Source organism: Triturus cristatus, chromosome 6, assembly GCF_964204655.1.
Source record: "Triturus cristatus chromosome 6, aTriCri1.1, whole genome shotgun sequence".
NCBI lineage: Eukaryota > Metazoa > Chordata > Amphibia > Caudata > Salamandridae > Triturus > Triturus cristatus.
Genome location: NC_140589.1, coordinates 97989027 through 98007741, shown reverse-complemented (window position 1 = coordinate 98007741; position 18715 = coordinate 97989027). Strand labels below are relative to the sequence as shown.

General features: G+C 45.7%; 1 protein-coding gene across 1 annotated transcript in view; it reads left to right on the top strand.

The window, feature by feature from the left end:
• Positions 1 to 18715, top strand: part of LOC146813824 (calpain-1 catalytic subunit-like) — a 400682-nt gene that overhangs the window by 209365 nt on the left and 172602 nt on the right. The window contains exon 11 of the mRNA XM_085610280.1: positions 5013 to 5224. Within this exon, the coding sequence (XP_085466406.1) occupies positions 5013 to 5224 (212 nt within the window). The remainder of the gene's footprint in view (positions 1 to 5012; positions 5225 to 18715) is intronic.

Here is an 18715-nt window from a genome sequence, read left to right as displayed (position 1 = left end):
TGGTGGCCCTCATTACATCAGACTATGGGAGGTGTATGTCAGTGGCAGAGACGTAGTCGTCTCTGTTGCTGAAATACAGTTCGTGCGTCTGGCTAAATAAGGTGCGCGCACCTAAAGTATGTCAAAAAGGATACTCTGTTGCTGTTGAGATGGAGTACCCTTTCCGCCACACTTAAATCAGGCACACAACAGTATTCTTGTCTTGTATTGCTGAGTGCTACTGCCTGCTGTATCAGACTTTAGTCAGTCCTTCTTGATAATGGATCTTCATGCTTTATCCCACAGGTCCCCGATGAGGTACGCCATCCTGGAATGCTCCAGCACTGAGCTTCAAAGCTGTAGACTCTGTGTACCTCGGTCCTCAATGGTTGGGGAAGCGAAAGAGTGGCTGTGCTGGCTTCTGAGTGAAATTGTATTTTTGCAGAACTACAACCCAGCTGCACACCCCTCTTCCTTCCCCTCGCAAATGCACCTATGGATTCTGTTTCCCTAGATTCTGAGGCTACGTGGTGCTTAACCTCTGGGTTCTACTGAAAAGAGCATGCAAGAAGCTACTGTTGTTTTTATGTTTGTTGACTTATTTTTGGGAGAGCAGATAAAAGGAAATGTTTATTTGCTAATTCTTAATCTGTCAGAGTAACAAGCTTGTTATGCGTTTAGCAAAGGATAATGGTGGATAATAGACCGGGAGGGCAGCACGCTTTGGAGCCTGCGGACAATATTTAATGTGGGTGGTATGAGTGCCGCCATGCTTTCCATTAGTCTTTGTTTAGAGTCTGATATTGTTTGTGAGGGTAAGAGGCCTGAACTCTTGACAGAACAGCACCCTGCTGCGAGATGCACATACATGTATCTTTCCACCATAGAGACAGCACCTCTACTCCAAGGGGCTGCTCACACCATTCTCAGGTTCAGGTATAGCTTGTTAGTTACATCTGCTACTCTTCTTCCTAATTCTAAGGTTAGCATTATTTAGAAACACTGCACTGCAAATAACTGCATGAGTTCATGCCATTTTTAGTGAGTAGTGCTCTTTATTAACTGATGGTTACTCACAGCAGTACTAGCCTGAACTGGGTATCACCTTCCTGCTGTAGGTGCAGCTGTCCTGATTCTGATATCACTTCCTACAGCAGGTGCAGCTCTCTTGACTCTGATATCTAATCCCTTCACTAACTGTATTTGTTCTGGTCCAAGTGTCAGCTCACTACAGTAGTTGCAGCTGTCCTGTTCCAGGAGTCACCTTCCTACTGTAGTTAAAGCTGTTTTGACTCTGGTGTCACCTTCTACAGTAGGTGCAGCTGCCCAGGCCCTGGTATCACTTCCGACAGCAGATGTTGCTCTCTTGACCCTGGTTTCATATCCCTGCACTAGTGGTCTTTGTCCTAGTCCAGGTGTCACCTCCCTACAGTAGTTGCAACTGTCCTGGTCCAGGAGGCACCGTCCTATAGTAGTTGCATCTCTCCTGGTCCAAGAGTCACCTTTCTGCAGTAAAGTAGTTGAAGCTGTCATGGTTCCAGGTGTCACTTTCCTGTAGTAGTTGCAGCTGTCCTGGTCCAGGTGTCACCTTTCTACAGTAGAGTAGTTGCAGCTGTCATGGTCCCAGATGTTTCTTTCCTTTAGCAGTTGCAGCTGTCCTGGTCCACATGTCACCTTCCTACAATAGTTGCAGCTATCCTAGCCCAGGTGTTACCTTTCTACAGTAGTTGCATCTGTTCTGGTCCAGGTGTCACCTTGCTGCAGTAGAAGCAGTTGCCCTGTCCCTGGTATCACTTCCTACACCAGGTGGTACTCTGTTGACCCTGGTATCACGTCCCTGGTCTAGTTGTAGTTGTCCTGGCCCAGGTGTCACCTTCCTACATTAGTTACAGCTGTCCTGGCCCAGGTGTCACCTTCCTACATTAGTTACAGCTGTCCTGGCCCAGGTGTCACCTTCCTACATTAGTTACAGCTGTCCTGGCCCAGGTGTCACCTTTCTACAGTAGTTGCAGCTGTCGTGTTCCAGGTGTCATCTTTCTACGGTAGTTGCTGAGGTCCTGGTCCAGGTGTCACCTTCCTACTGTAGGTGCAGCTGTTCTGACACTGGTATTGTCTTCATATAGTAGGTGCAGCTGCCCTGAGGGTGCAAGGATCTCATGCTAGTCACACATGCTGTAACCACTTCTGTGATTATAAAGTGCCTAGATGCATATTGAACCTTTACAGCCAGCTGTGTCTCCTATCCAGCAATAGTTAAATCAGGTTACAGCTTATTTGGTCAAGTGGTTGGGATCAGAATCAAAGAGGTGACAGGCTAAAGCAGAAATACAGGCAGGGAGTAGGTAGGTAAGAAAATGGAAAATAAGTCGCCCACCACCCCTTTAGCATCTTGTATGACACAAACCCTGGGGCAAACAACTGCCAAACTCCATAGAATCAAAAAAACAAAAATATCGGTACATGTTGGCAATGTGTTATCAGGAAACAAATCACACATTCTCAAAATCCTGTCACGTCTCATCAGTTCAAATAAATCACATAATTCAACTAATCAATGCTACATACTTTAAATTCGGCCACATTGTGTACAAGCAGAGACACCATTTATTTGTGTACCTTTGGCCACTGTGTTGCTGTTCGGGGCTGCAGTTACAAGTACTCCATCACCTATGTTGAGAATCAACATGAAAGCAGAAAGGGGACTGGGGTTAACGCTTCCTAAATGTGTCTACTAAATTGGACACCTGCAATGCAAACGTTGGGCATTGACATAAAAATGCCCAAGTAGCAGGTATGGCTAATGAGATGCAGCACGTGGACAAAGCTTTAACCTGAGAGTCACAAAGCCAAAGGAGGGCAATAGGTTAATAAAGTGAGACCCGTCCGGAGGGAAGTCCAGTCTAATTTGTTCCAAGACCTACTGGAATAAAATGAATATGGTTTTACAAAGTAATGAACCAGAACCTTCTGGAAGGCCAGGTAACAAATGCAGGAGGTCATTAATCCCATGGCAATCAATGCTGGCCTTTCTGTCTCTCGTTCTCTTTAATGAGGTTCCCTCACGTGGCCTCCGAGGGGCTGGATAGGCATCCACGCTCCCTAATGCCAGAGGCTCACCTCCCTATTGTGCCGTCTGGTTGTGCACATTAACGCGCTGAGGCACCAACAAAAGGCTCACTAACTGCAGCACGACACCTACTTGTGGGCAAGCCTAGGGGCACACTACCCTCTCCATCCTTGGACTAGGAAATCAGGACCCACCTGTGCCCTGTTTCATCGCCTTGCCTCAGTAGACCTTCTGTGGTGTCCTAAAAGATTCCACCGCCTTGCTGCCAGCAGGAGTCCTGTACTTCAATGTCCCAGATTCTCCTTTACAGCTCCAGCTGAGTTCTCGGCTGATGAGATGGCGTGTGATCAGAATGCACATGGGGAAGCCGCCTGTCGGTGGCTATAAGGCAGCCCAGTACTGTCCTTTCATACCCAAGTTCCTCATCTTTTCCATTAGGGGAAGACCTATCCCAACTTAAGGCCCTCCAAGAGAAGTCATCCCTGAGGCAGGTCCTTTGGGGTTGAAGCTCTAAATTGCAAGTCTGCCCGCTCTGTGGCTCCTCATGAAACACTTGTGAATTCCATTAAATGGTCTTTCACCATCATGAACTCACCTTTCTCCCCCTCTGGTGCACATGAGGTCCATCCATGCTCAAGCTGTGGGCACTCCCTCACTCCTTTGGTATTCTAGATACAACAGTGTCCCAGTCAAGGCAGACTATGTGACCCGCACTAGGGCAGCAGACTGACTGCACCCCTACACCTGCAGCACAGTCTGAGATGTGGCGTCCACACGTGAAAGTTTATTTAGAGCAGAGACATTCTCTGAACAAAGACAGCAGCTTGTACTCTAGAGAACCCTTTTAACAAAACTTGAAAAGGGGTTCTGAGGAAACAGGTACTTCCTCTAGAATAATGAATAGTGACTTGTGACAGGGTACAGCGGCGGTAAAAGGTTCCTGGCGCTGTGTCCTTGGTGACACAGTTGTATTCAGTGAGCTGGGCCGGCAGCACATCAGATTCATGTTGAATTCATTGTCTGTGAAAATCCATCTTTCAGGGGGACAGACGTGCAATATGTATACTATTATGCCAATGATTCCTGAAGATTAACGGGGTCCTTCAGAGGCCTTTCAACTAGTCTTTGGACTGTAGAGGGTCATGTTGGTGTGTTTCTCAGCACAATCGGGAGAGAAGGCGAAAATAACATGAGGAAGAGATAGTGCCTGTAAAGTGCTGAGGTCAGAGCTCCTAATTATACATTCCCACAATCTGCACCTTATTCCTAATTCTTACACTAAAATAAGATAAGTTGCACCTAAAGTAAAACTGATAAAGTTAGAGAGGTTTGTGAATTGCCTTTTCTGGAAAGACGAGGAGATGTACTCTAGAAGCCGAGCTGCTTCCTCCTATAGCCGGGGACCAATGTTCTAATGACTGCTTCGATACACATTCCATTCATGTATTATTATCTTGTTGTTATGTTCTCTGTCAAATACTCCATTGCCCCTGGGAGCTACTACAGCTCTGTATCAAATTGCAAAAGAAATGGACCAAGCTCCAAGGTGCCGCACTTCTCTGTCACTGCAGCGTCCCTTCTGCAAGCGCTCCAGTTAAACAGCTTAATTTTTAAGGCTGAGGTACACGATCTTTGTCCATGTATGTTAGGGTTTTAAGATCTCCATTTAAATTTCAAATTCTTCCCATGAAAGTTTTATTATTTGTACGATTGTTTCATGTTGCTACCTGAAAGTCCAACTTCTGCATAGAGTTAGGATTTGATTTTAGATTTTGTAGGAAACATTTCAGGATAGCAACGTGAAACAATCATACAAATAATAAAACTTGGAAACATTTTTGATGTTTACAATTACTTGCTTATCGTTTCAATGCTCTAAAGCAGGTAGAATACCACATGCTTGTTTGTGTGTATTGCCTACATTGTTTTGCTGTTGTTGGTGATTGTCATGTTGGACTCTTTTCAGTTCAAAGGTAGTAAAAGTGTTCACCTTACGAAAGACTTCTTCCTCAATCACGAGCCCTGTACTCAGGCCGAGACCATCAACCAAAATCGAGAAGTCAGCACCCACATTCGCCTGCCGCCCGGAGAGTACATAGTGGTCCCCTACACCAAAGAACCAAATAAAGAAGCAGACTTTCTCCTGCGTGTCTTCACAGAGAAACACTCCAACACAGAGTGAGTGAGATGTCCTTCATTCCATTTGAGGTTCATTATTAGAAATCTGGGTCTGAGTGACTCAGAAGTGGGTATATCAACTATTGCATTCTTTGGTTTTCTTCACATAAACTGTGCGGTACACTGACAAAATATCGACACTCAAAATATCGATGTCAAAAATATCTACATCCTATACTTATAATCAATCAATCAATCAATATGAACTTTATTCGGATAAAAACAACATATCCATAAAAGTACAAAGTAAAATATCATTTAAAAATTAGTAAAAATACAGAAATGTTATACATTTTAAAAAGAGATTCAATTAACCTGGGTGCATAGAGTTACGCATACGCACCACCATTTTTAAAAATGATCCAACTCGCAGACATAGTTCATCATCAATTATAGCAAGCACCATCTCATAAGCCACCTTGTAGTCAATAATATGTCGAGTTTTAAAATATGGAATCAGGAATTTTTTTAGTGGGGGCTGAATAATAAGTACAGAAGAATAGGAAGTGTAACATTGATTGCTTTTGAGTGTTATTACAGGGACACAATAATTGATCAAAGTTGGGGGTAAAACCAATGGGGAACGACAACAGATATTTCATTGTGTCTGTCCTTAGCCTAAAGAGTAAACCCCTTTCCCAGCAACTAATTGGTTTTAAAAGATATCTTAGCATAGCAGGGGGCACGTTCTCTATCTGCATATATCTAGCAACTGAGGTTTTATTGCACTCAGTTGCTACTCGTGCTTCTTTGTAAGAAGCGTAAAGAGTCTTTTCCAGTGTTTTAATGCTGATAGAGCTGTAATCTAAGGGGTTTAAGAAAAGATGTTCCATATTCAGGCTACTTAAACTTCTATGAACCCCTGCCAACCACGGTATATCCATCCCTTTATCACATTTTAAGCAATCTAAAATTATCTCCCTTGTCAAATGTGCAGCCGGATTCTTCCAAATTCTTAACCAAAATAAGGTTGGGCAGGCCTTAATGAAATCCTCTACATAGGGCAGATGGAGTTCTCTATGAACAGCATATGTGGAAGAGGAAAATGGAGCGCCCAAGATCTTGCGGCAGAATCTGTTCTCTTCACGCAGGATGGGCGAGCTGGCCGTGTTCCCCCAAACCTCCGCCCCATATGTTACAGTTGGTGTACATTGCAATCTGTATATTTTAATGATGGAAGACACTACCTCTATATTCCTTGGCTTGGGTAGCCTAAGTATAGTGTTAATAGAGTTAATGAACTTTCGTTTACAGTGAGCTACATGGTCATTCCATAATCCATTCGATGCAAATGTCATGCCTAGATACGGGAAAGTGCAAGTGCTTAATAGTTGATTAGAATTTATGACGATTGTGAGGTTAGAATGTTTCTTGGACCCACACGACATTAAAAATGATTTTTTAGAATTGGTACATAGATCCAAAGTTGCCATAAACTTAACAAAGTCCTGAACCAGGGCACGTAAAGCTTAAGGAGTACGCACCATTAGAACTGCATCGTCAGCATATAACAATGCAGGAATTTTATTTCCACCAATCATTGGGACGTCTTTAGTTGAGATTAGCAGGGATTTAGTTAAGTCATTGATATATAAAATAAATAGGAGGGGGGCCAGTACTCAACCTTGTCTGACCCCCCTACCAACTTCAATGGCTTTGGAGATCTCACCATTCATGCTAATGCGCACCCTGGCTTTTAGGTCTCTGTGCAAGTAAGCCAAAAAGGAAACTAATGAATCGTCTAACCCAAGATTCAACAAGATTAACCACAATCGTGATCTATTTACAAAGTCAAAGGCCGGTGTGAGATCCATGAAAGCCAGGTACACAGGAGCTTTCTTGGCTACATTATATTTACTAATAATCAAATTAAGGTTAAGGCACTGTTCCACAGTGCCCACCTTACTCCTGAATCCCAGCTGACATGGGTGTAGAACCTGGCATTCCTCAGCCCATGACTTAATCTTATTGAACAACACCCTTCTCAAAATTTTCAGTGTTGTCAATCAGCGATATTGGCCTGTAGCAACTCGGGTTTGACCGGTCTCCCTTCTTAAAAATTGGAACTATAGTGCTACAAGACCAGGTTTCAGGGATTGATGAATTTGGTTTTCTTCACATAAACTGTGCGGTACACTGACAAAATATCGACACTCAAAATATCGATGTCAAAAATATCTACATCCTCTACTTATAATGGTAAGTACAAAATTATCGGAAAAAAATATTGATATCATGAATATAGCTGTAAAAAAAAATGTTTAATTAAAAAAATATATTAGATTCAATATACATTTTACCAAATAGAACAAATAAACTTAATTAAAAAAAAATTAAACCAACATTATATAATAATTAATATATATATTTACTTTAAAAAAAATATATATATATAAATCTTCAGGAGTGGTCAAGTGAATATTCAAAAAGCCACCAGGTGCGAGACTCTTGTTTGTTTGTAACAGGCACTGAAGAAAGCTGAATTGCTGAAACGCGTCTGCCACATTGTTACCCAGTTTGCGCTGTGAATTTACTTTGAATTAAATCCTCCCGTATGTATCCTGGCGGTGTCGGACCCTTCTTTCATTGTTTGAGTGGGGATTTGGACTATATATATATATATATATATATATATATATATATATATATATATATATATATATATATATATCCCACAAATCTCCTCCGGAAGAAAGGAGCAGAGGCCTCACGGGGGACTGTACGGAAACACCTTTTATTGAAATAAATGCGGCATGATGCATTTCGGCCCTTGATCGGCCTTCTTCGGATGCCTAAATCCCAGGAGGCATGGGAACACCTGAAAATAATTGTCCAGCAGCTTCACCATTGGTGGTGACCCGCTCCACCCATCGAATGCTTGCTCACCGATCCGTCCTTCGTAGGAACTACGGGTCCCAGGATGCCTCTGTACTCCCGGTAGGTGCTGCAGGGGGGTCCAAATGGAATCGCGGGATGCCGGGCAAGCAAGGTGATACCCAATTGCCAATATCCTGTGTGTGTAATTTTCTCGGTGTGTCCTCGGGTCCCCAAACACCGCTTCAGCCCCGCAATCCAGGCAATCAATGATGGTGGAGGCAGGAGTGACAATGCAACCCGCCCTACATCTCGCCGCCATCGGATGTCCTGGAAGGTGAGGCGTGCCACGGAACTACCGATCCCTCGGTGCCCAAACAATACTGCAACAGCAGCCGCCAGATATGTCCGTGGCCAACTTGACAAAGCGGGGCCCTCTGACTCACGTCGCTGGCTGACGTGAAAAATATCCCACAAATCTCCTCCGGAAGAAAGGAGCAGAGGCCTCACGGGGGACTGTACGGAAACACCTTTTATTGAAATAAATGCGGCATGATGCATTTCGGCCCTTGATCGGCCTTCTTCGGATGCCTAAATCCCAGGAGGCATGGGAACACCTGAAAATAATTGTCCAGCAGCTTCACCATTGGTGGTGACCCGCTCCACCCATCGAATGCTTGCTCACCGATCCGTCCTTCGTAGGAACTACGGGTCCCAGGATGCCTCTGTACTCCCGGTAGGTGCTGCAGGGGGGTCCAAATGGAATCGCGGGATGCCGGGCAAGCAAGGTGATACCCAATTGCCAATATCCTGTGTGTGTAATTTTCTCGGTGTGTCCTCGGGTCCCCAAACACCGCTTCAGCCCCGCAATCCAGGCAATCAATGATGGTGGAGGCAGGAGTGACAATGCAACCCGCCCTACATATATGCTTGAATTGAGCTGCGGATGATGGAGCTATCTATGTAATAACCTTAGCCATGTACTCTGACAGTTAGGATTGGACATGCAATTATGCTGCTAATTCCATTTGATCAGTTTTATTGGTTTTATTGTTAGAATATTTTAGCTTTGGATTTTAGCATTCTTATTAGATTTTATCAATGCTATATTTTGTACTCATGAATATTTATTTATATATTTATTGGGTTTAGCGCTATTTGCACTATGATACTTATCATTGTACTGTATTGCGTTATGATTTGCTCTAGCATTGGGATATATTGCACTTGAAGGATAATGTGTTGTCTATTTCCATGAATCCTTGTGGGAGTGTCTTATCATGTATTCTGGAGCACTAGCACTTTAAAAAGGTCAAAAAACTCTCCGTTGGCGTATCATGTGATCAAGGCCTTTGTGAGGCTGAAACGCATAATGGCGGTGGTGCAGAGCGTTTGATAATAAACTTCGAATGTGCACTGAATTTTGGGTCTATCTTCGTCTTTCCAAATGTTGTTGGTGACGGAGGAATGCAGATAAATGTACCGAATCTGCTTCAACGGTATTGATAGACCCCTCCTTCTAATTGGGCCGAATGGCAGGAAGCATTGTTTCAGGCGTCGCCGGAAACTACACGTACTCCCGGAAAAGGAGCAGCCGTAGCAGCCCCCGGTCAGCTGGATTGCATTTGCCAAAGGAGCAGCGAATGGAGCCCGCGTCGGAGGACTCATGTGATGGGAGTGCTTCTCCTGAGGTAAGAGCCAGCTTAGAGACCGGTGAAGGAGTGTGAGCGAGCAGAGTGAGGGCACTGTCCTGTTCGCTGGCTCGCAGATCTGATTTTTTGCCCACACTTGAACACCATGTCCGCCGATACGCTAAGGAGCCGGGAGGTGGCAGCGGACTAACTTTTTGACAACTCTCCTAGTGGAGAGACTATTATTAACACACAGGAACAAGCAGCGTTATCATCAAACCCCAGTGCCAAAGAGCTGTTTAAAAACTAGAAAAGTTAATGAGAACAGAACAGGCCAAGTGGTGGGAATGCAAATCTTTAAGACGCTATCTGGATGTAGGAAGGATTCCGAGGGGGCTGCGTATATTACTCGCTCCTAGCTATGAAAACCCGGATCCCTGCATGCTGGCTGAGTGGGCGGACTGTAATTTAGAATCATCGCTCAAATTGGTGGTGTTACTGGTGAAATATGCGGAAAGTGCTAGAACAGCCCTACAGCTTAAAATTGATGAAACAAATGCTGAGATAGACAAGTTAGGAGATACACCTGTGATGCAAAAATACAGAGAGGATATGTTGGTACATTTACAGAAGGATGAGGAAGTAATAAAGAAACGCAAGGCGTACAAATTCCAAAGAGATAAGGTGGACTATGAGCAGGGCCGCGTGTTCACCTTTGTTAAAAAGTATGATCGGTCAAAACATCCAATGCACCTAGTGCTTTAAAATCTGTCCAACTAAGTACTAGTGGCGCCACACCTACATCTACTTCTGTCTCGGATTTGAGCTCTGCTGTGGATAGTGAATCCGACAATGAGCAACTGGCAAAAGCGAGGAGACAGGGGTTTCAGCAAGGACTCAATCAAAAAAGACGGGATCGGCGCAAACAGCAGTGCCTACGTCAAAAGCAACAAAAAAACAAACAACAAAAAATGGAATCGCAAGCAATAAAGGAAGAAAATTCGCAGTCAGTTATTAATTTAACTGACTGCGTGCTGAGTGATGATGATCCGAATGTGCTTGCGTTGGGACTGTCCTTTAGCCCTCCCAGTAACTTTGACTACGCCTAGACTAGGATTGACATCTACAAATTTGTACGAAAACTCAAATTGTGCAAATACCATTTGATTCAAGGCACCCACAATAAAGAAAGCGTGGTGAACATACAGCCAGTGCAGGAAATTGATGAAATATTGACAGCTGGGGATGCAGATTTCCCTAAGGTTATGCAACAACTTCTAGACAAAAACAATGGAGATGTGAGTGTAATGAGCCATGATATGATTCAATCAGGGGGTGGTTCTCAAACTAATTTCAAAATCAAATCCACTTTCTGCCCTATGATGCTGCGTGATAATGTGGACATATTTCATGAAAATATACCATCAGAACTGAAAAAGCTACATTGTTCTACTTCACGTGCCCCCAAAAAGTATACCAAACAAAGTGTATATTTTCAATTAATGAAAAAATTACAAGCAGATGACAATATTATCATCCGTCAATCTGGTAAAGGGGGCAACGTAGTTCTTTGGCCATGCAAGCTCTATATGGAAGAGGCTCTCACTCACCTTAATGATAGGGACTGCTACAAACGCAGAGATATACAAGAAGTCAAATCTTCTTGGAATGACTTTTACATTAAATTGACAGCCTGGAAGTCTGCAGGAATATTGACTTTGGATGAATTTAAGTTTTTAAAAATTGAACATCTCATCATCCCCGTGATTTATTCATACCGAAAATTCACAAGGATGCATGCAAACCTCCGGGTAGACCTATTATTTCTGCCCAGGGTAGCATTATGGAAAATGCATCCAAATTTGTTGATTTCTTCTTACAGGATCATGTAAAGAAATCGCCTTCGTATGTACAGGACACAGGAGATTTCTTAAACAAGATTAATCATGTTAAATGGAAACCAGGTTATGTGTTAATTTCCTTAGATGTAGCTTCATTATATACAAGCATTCATCACAAGTACGGCTTGAAAGCTGTAGAACACTTTTTGAACACACGACCTATGAATAGACATTTGCAAAATAGAATGCTTTTGACGATGATTTCTACCTGTTTAGAGAATAATTTTTTCCTGTTCCAGAACCAGGTTTTTCAACAAGTTAGGGGCGTTGCCATGGGGGCTTGCTTCTCTCCGAGTTATGCCTGTTTACACATGGGACTCTGGGAGGAGCAGGTCCTCATGGCAAATTATGGCGAAACACTAAAATCCCAGATTGCATGTTGGTATAGGTATATCGACGACTTGTTTTTAATTTGGAAAGGTACTGAACAAGCGGCACAGGATTTTATTGAAAAATTGAATATCAATAATTTGAATCTTAAATTCACTGCCCAGATGACTAAGAGCAGTATATTTTATTTGGATGTGGAGGTCTTTGCACAAAACAATAAACTGGAAACAAGACTTCATAGGAAACCCACATCTGGCAATACAGTCCTGCATGCACAGAGCCACCATCCGCCACATTTAGTCAATAGCATCCCCTTTGGGGAGATGCTGCGGATTCGCAGAATCTGTAGTTCAGACAGGGAATGCACACAAGCACAACATGAGTGTAGAGAGAGATTCCTGGACAGGGGATATTCTGGAGATAATTTAGATAAAGCTATGACTAAAGCTAACAAAATACAGAGGTCGGACGCACTAAGGTATAAAGCCACTACAGGTATCAGTCAAGATCAGCCTACACGACTGATACTAACGTACAATATACAACATAAAACACTACGTAAGATCATTAACAAAAGTTGGCCCTCAGTGTGTAATGACCCAGTTCTAGGAAAAGGATTGACCAAGTCCCCCAATATTGCGTTCAGGAAAGCACGTTCCATGAGTAGCTATCTAGTTAAGAGCAGCCCAGAGATCAGATCAACTAAAACATGGCTCGGAAGCAGGACGGGTTTTACTAAATGTGCCTCTTGTAAAGCCTGCAAATACGGTATCAACACATACCTATACCAAACGCCATTTCAGCCTAAACCAATCAAAATCACAAAAGCTCTCAACTGTAAGAGCGAATATGCGGTATATGTGCTGGAGTGCTCTTGTGGCCTGCGTTACGTTGGGAGCACGAAACTGCAGGTTCACAAACGAGTGCTCCAGCACATTAGAGCTATCACCATCACTACTGAGACGAATGGAAACAAGATATATCTTAGAGTTAGATAGTAAGGCACCTCAGGGGTTGAATGCAAGTGAGGACTTTTTTACCTGTCTTTAAAATTAGCATCATCAGCAGTGCATTGCGGGCGCGCGAGTTATAGTTAGCAGAACTTACTATAACGGTGGAATTTCTATGGTTTTGTACGAGTGAAATGGCCAGCTAACTATAACACCCCTGTAACCTATGGTTTTTTTCTGTGAATTTCTAAGGTTTTTTAATTGCTAATTTCTAACTATAACGTCTCTGAAACCTATGGTTTTTTCAGTGAATTTCAAAGCTTTTTTAAATGCTAATTTCTAACGATAACGTCTCTGAAACCTATGTTTTTTTTCAGTGATATATGTATATATATATATATATATATATATATATATATATATATACCGATATCATAAAATCTATTTAAAAACATTCTATTATAATCTAAAACATTAAACTACTTAAAAATCTTTAAACTTGAATTTGCCACTCCAGTCAGTGCAACAGTAGGGAAAGTGTTGGATAGCGGATGGTTAAATTTTACTATTCCCAATCCAGTGAGTGCAACAGTAGGGAAAGTGTTGGATAGCGGAGGGGTAAACATTACTATTTCCACTCCAATGAGTGAAACAATAGGGAAAGTGTTGGATAGTGGAGGGATAACATTTACTATTCCTACTCCAGTCAGTGCAACAGCAGGAAAAGTGTTGGATAGCGGAGGGGTAAAAATTACTATTCTCACTCCAATGAGTGCAACAGTAGGGAAAGTGTTGGGTAGCGGAGGAGTAAAAATTACTATTCCCACTCCAGTGAGTGCAACAGTAGGGATAGTGTTGGATAGCGGAGGGATAAAATTGACCATTTCCACTTCAGCGAGTGCAACAGTAGGGAAAGTGTTGGATAGCAGAAGGATAACATTTACTATTACCACTCCAGTCAGGGCATCAATAGGGAATGTGTTGGATTGTGGTGGGGTAAAATTTACTTCTCACTCCAGTCAGTTCAAAATTAAAAACAAACAAAATATCATCAACAGAATAAAAAAATCTTTTATTAACAAGTAAAAAATACAAATATGTTAAAAATAAAAATATATTCAATATTAAAAATAAAAAATATATTATAATGTTAAATACAAATCACAAATACCTACAAATATTATATTACATAAAATAAAAAAATATTTTAAAACAAATAAATATTTGTATTTAGAAATGATTTATAAACAAAAACATTACATACATTTAGGTGCCGATTCCGATTCGGGAAAAAAAAATTGCGTACGAATCTTATCCGTATATTTTCACGTACGAATCGTACAAGAACCGGACAAACTGCGAAGTACGATTCGTACGTGAAAAATACATACGAATTGCGTCGAGAAAATGGTCCGAGAGGGATCCGTAAACTTTCACATCCGAATAGCGTTGGGAAAAGTGTCCGAAAGGGAGTCGGACATTTGTACGTGCAAATCGTAAAACAGAAGTCCGAGCGCGCAAGTACGATCCGTACCGCCCGAATCTACAACCGCATGTAAAAGGCTCCGTACGGAGCGAACGCTGTAGCACACATGTACACGGGTAAACTTGTGCCCGGAGACGAGTCGTACAGCCCCCCTCACACCGCACATATCAGCACCGTACTCCCGTATGTCAGCACCGTACACCCAGCCCCCCGTATGTACGCACCGTCCTCCAGCCCCCCGTATGTACGCACCGTCCCCAAAACCTCTCGTATGTACGCACCGTCCTCCAGCGTATACCCCCAGCCCCCGTATGTACGCACCGTCCCCCAGCGTATACCCCCAGCCCCCGTATGTACGCACCGTCCCCCAGCCCCCGTATGTACGCACCGTCCTCCAGCGTATACCCCCAGCCCCCCGTATGTACGCACCTTCCCCAGCCCCCCGTATGTACGCACCGTCCTCCAGCATATACCCCCAGCCCCCGTATGTACGCATCATCCCCCAGCCCCCCGTATGTACGCACCGTCCTCCAGCGTATACCCCCAGCCCCCCGTATGTACGCGCCGTCCCCCAGCCCCAGTATGTACGCACCATCCCCCAGCGTATACCCCCAGCCCCGTATGTACGCACCGTCCCCCAGCCCCCCGTATGTACGCACCGTCCGCCAGCATATACCCCCAGCCCCCCGTATGTACGCACCGTCCTCCAGCGTATACCCCCAGCCCCCCGTATGTACGCACCGTCCCCCAGCCACCCGTATGTACACACCGTCCCACAGCGTATACCCCCAGCCCCCCGTATGTACGCACCGTCCCCCAGCTCTCCGTATGTACGCACCGTCCTCCAGCGTATACCCCCAGCCCCCGTATGTACGCACCGTCCTCCAACGTATACCCCAGCCCCCCGTATGTACGCACCGTTCCCCAGCTATACCCCCAGCCCCCCGTATGTAGAACCGTCCCCCAGTGTATACCCCCAGCCCCCGTATGTACGCACCGTCCCCCAGCCCCCCGTATGTTTGCACCGTCCTCCAGCGTATACCCCCAGCCCCCCGTATGTACGCACCGTACCCCAACACCGTAACACAGCCCCGCACCTGGACACACCGTACCCAAACACCGAATCCCAGCACCCACACCCAGCATCGCGTATGTACGAACCGTACCTACGCGAAAAATACTCGTACATAACCAGGACGCTGTAAAACAGCACAAGGAGGGTCAATTCGACCTGCACAACAACACAAAACACGTCAACATTACAAAATACATCTCTATGACTGACCTGGCACCTCCAAACAGGAAAACAGAGGTACTAAACCACACCCACCTCTTATAACACACCCACCACAAATTCAAACACAGCCACACCTACAAAAGGACCAATAAAAATGGCCCACACACAACCCATGAGCCTTTGCAACAGACCCACTGATGACACACACCACACACAAACAACTGCACCTCACCTACACCTTCACCACACCTTAACTAACACACCTTCACACAACCTCCTTCACAAACACCCCCTCTGCACCTTCACACACACACCGCCACATTCACACCCACACACCCACAACCATCCACACCCACACCCCACACCATGCCCACAGCCAAGAATCCAAAGTTCACAAGGGAGGAGCTGGAAATCCTTGTCACCGAAATCATCAGAGTCGAGCCACAGCTGTTTGGAACATTGGTCAGAGAGACCAGCATAGCCCAAAAAAACAGCATGTGGCAGAGGATCATCGATAAGGTGAATGCTGTTGCGCCCATCAGAAGGACCAGGCATGAATGCCAAGCTAGGTGGTGCGATCTGCGCAGGGCAGTCAGGAATAAAATGAATGACGAATACACACAGAGTAACATCACTGGAGGTGGACTGCCCCGCAGACCCGTACATTACACTCCCTGGGAGGAGAAGGTGATGGCCACGCTGCCGCCGGTGGGAGTACACGGAGTCGAAGGAGTCGCAGAGCCTGGTGAGTACACAAACAACTCACGTAACATGGGGGAATGGCATCCACACCACAAATACACCAAATGCACGCAACTTACCCCAAGCCCTCACCGCACACAACCACACCCAAAAACCACGCTCATGCCACTAACGTCTCCATGCCACATTCACAAATAAAGGCAATGCCATGTCCCAGGCCACACCAACCACAAACACAAGACTGGATGTCCGGGATGCTGGGAGGGTGGGGCTCACACAACACTTTGTGCAACTTAGAACCAGACACCAATGCCCACAGCCCATATGGCCTAGGGACATACCCATGCACCATGCCCAGTGCACAGGGACTGGCAACGTATTGACAAGGTAGCTGACACTTGGCCCTGCTGTAGGCAGCACAAGGCCCTCCTGTGACCACTGTACACTCAAACAACAACTCCACTAGCTCACATACCCAGCACCGGGACTCACACACACTATCATGCCAGCATGCACCATGAGGGGACAGACACATCACCTGGGAGACCCAATGACAAACCACACTACACACAACAGCAGGCCCGGTCACACACACACCCTCACACAAGCACACACCCCCGGGGCAGGCAACGGATGCACCCACTCTCATAATGGACATGTGACACAACAATACCAATCCATAGCCAAATAAGCATACCAGCCAAAAATATACTGCCAAACACTCAGGAGCACATACCAACCTGTCCCCCGCAACATACACATCCCCAAGTGTACATTGAGAGGAATGCAAGGCACATCCAACCGCCTGGAGGAACTGTGACTACTGTAATATGTATGAAACATGGATGTCGCATGAAACAGCATTAACATTGTCTCTCTCTCACACGCAGGGCAACGTCATCCACCTCCCCCCAACAATGGGGGGGAAGAATCACAGTCCCAGGCTCAGCGTGAAGACGTCCCCACCGGCAGCGACGACTCCCACCACTCTGTGGATGACCCCGACCAACCTGGCCCCTCTGGTGCACAAGCCCCTGCGTCAGGTACATCTGTGCCAACCACCACCCCCATTCCTGCCACCTCCCAGGAGACACCCAGGAGCCCTGCTCGCACTGAACAACACAGCCCGGCTGACCAGGAGGGACAAGGTTCTCCGGGCACCCAGGAGGAGGCAGACGACCACGATAATGCCATCCCTCAGGGGTCCCGTAGACCCGATGTGCCCACAACGGCAGGCCAGGCTCGTGTGGGCAGGGGTGGTGGGAGTGGAGGCAGGCAGAGGCGAGAACCTGACCAGCCAGCTGAGGGAACCGGTATGGCACACATGCGCCACATCCTGGACACATACCGGCGTGACACCAGGGGCATCAGCCAGGTTGTGTCGAGCCTCACAGACATCAAGGGGACCCTCGACGAGATGAAGAACCTGCAGGCCGAGCAACATGCCAGTCAACAACAACACCAAGGACGGATGGAGGCAAGACTGGCTGAGCTCCTGGCGGTGCAAAGGGACATGAGCCATTCACTCCGTCGGATCGCCGACAACATGGGCAACCCTCCCTGTGCCACCAAGCGAAGACCACCACCAGCCACAGGGAGGGAGGAGGAGGAGGATTCATCTGATGGAGCGTCCCAAGCATCGTCAAGGCCTGCATCTGAGGGTCCCGTGAGGAAGGTGGGTCGTCCACGGAAAAGACCCTGAGAGTCAGCGGACCATACACATCTCCCAGGTCACCTGGCCTGGCACCTGGACCCCTGGCGCAACAGCACCACCTCACCCAATGACATTCTCTGCCACATAGACTTGCTGGTCACAGTCTGACCAATGATGACCTACACTGTGGTCTGGACTCTGATGACTACAACTGACAAGGATGCCATCTCCCCCTGTGAACTTTGGATTCTATGCACCCGGTAGATCACCTTGGCACATCTACCAAAAGACTCACCCCACCCAAAATAAAATCCCATTTTTTCTTGACATGAGATGTTGCTGTCATTTGCCATTAGTCCACAACATATGTGTGTGTAAATGTGTAACTATGCCTGAGTGTTTAACCAACTCCACCCATCCATACCCTGGGATCTGAGTCTGGTACAGGACACACATGGGTCACAAGTTATCATTCAATGCAGACATGGAGCACAACACTCACCTGTGATGGCCTCAAGCTGCTGAGGGGGTGCTAGGGAAACTGTGAGGACACACCTATTTGAAGGCATAGAGGTCATGCCTAATTTGGAGGTTCCCGGGGAGGGAGTCCCAGGTATGTGTTCCCAGGTGGGAGAACTATGTCCTGCATGCAGGAGTACGGTGGATCTGAAGAATGGTGGCCAGGTCAAGGTTGGATGCACGGAGATGGCACTATGGGGTCTCGGATGACAGTGGTACAAGGTTGGTTTTGGGTCAGGGTTGTGGCCTGCCTCCTGAGTGTGGGTG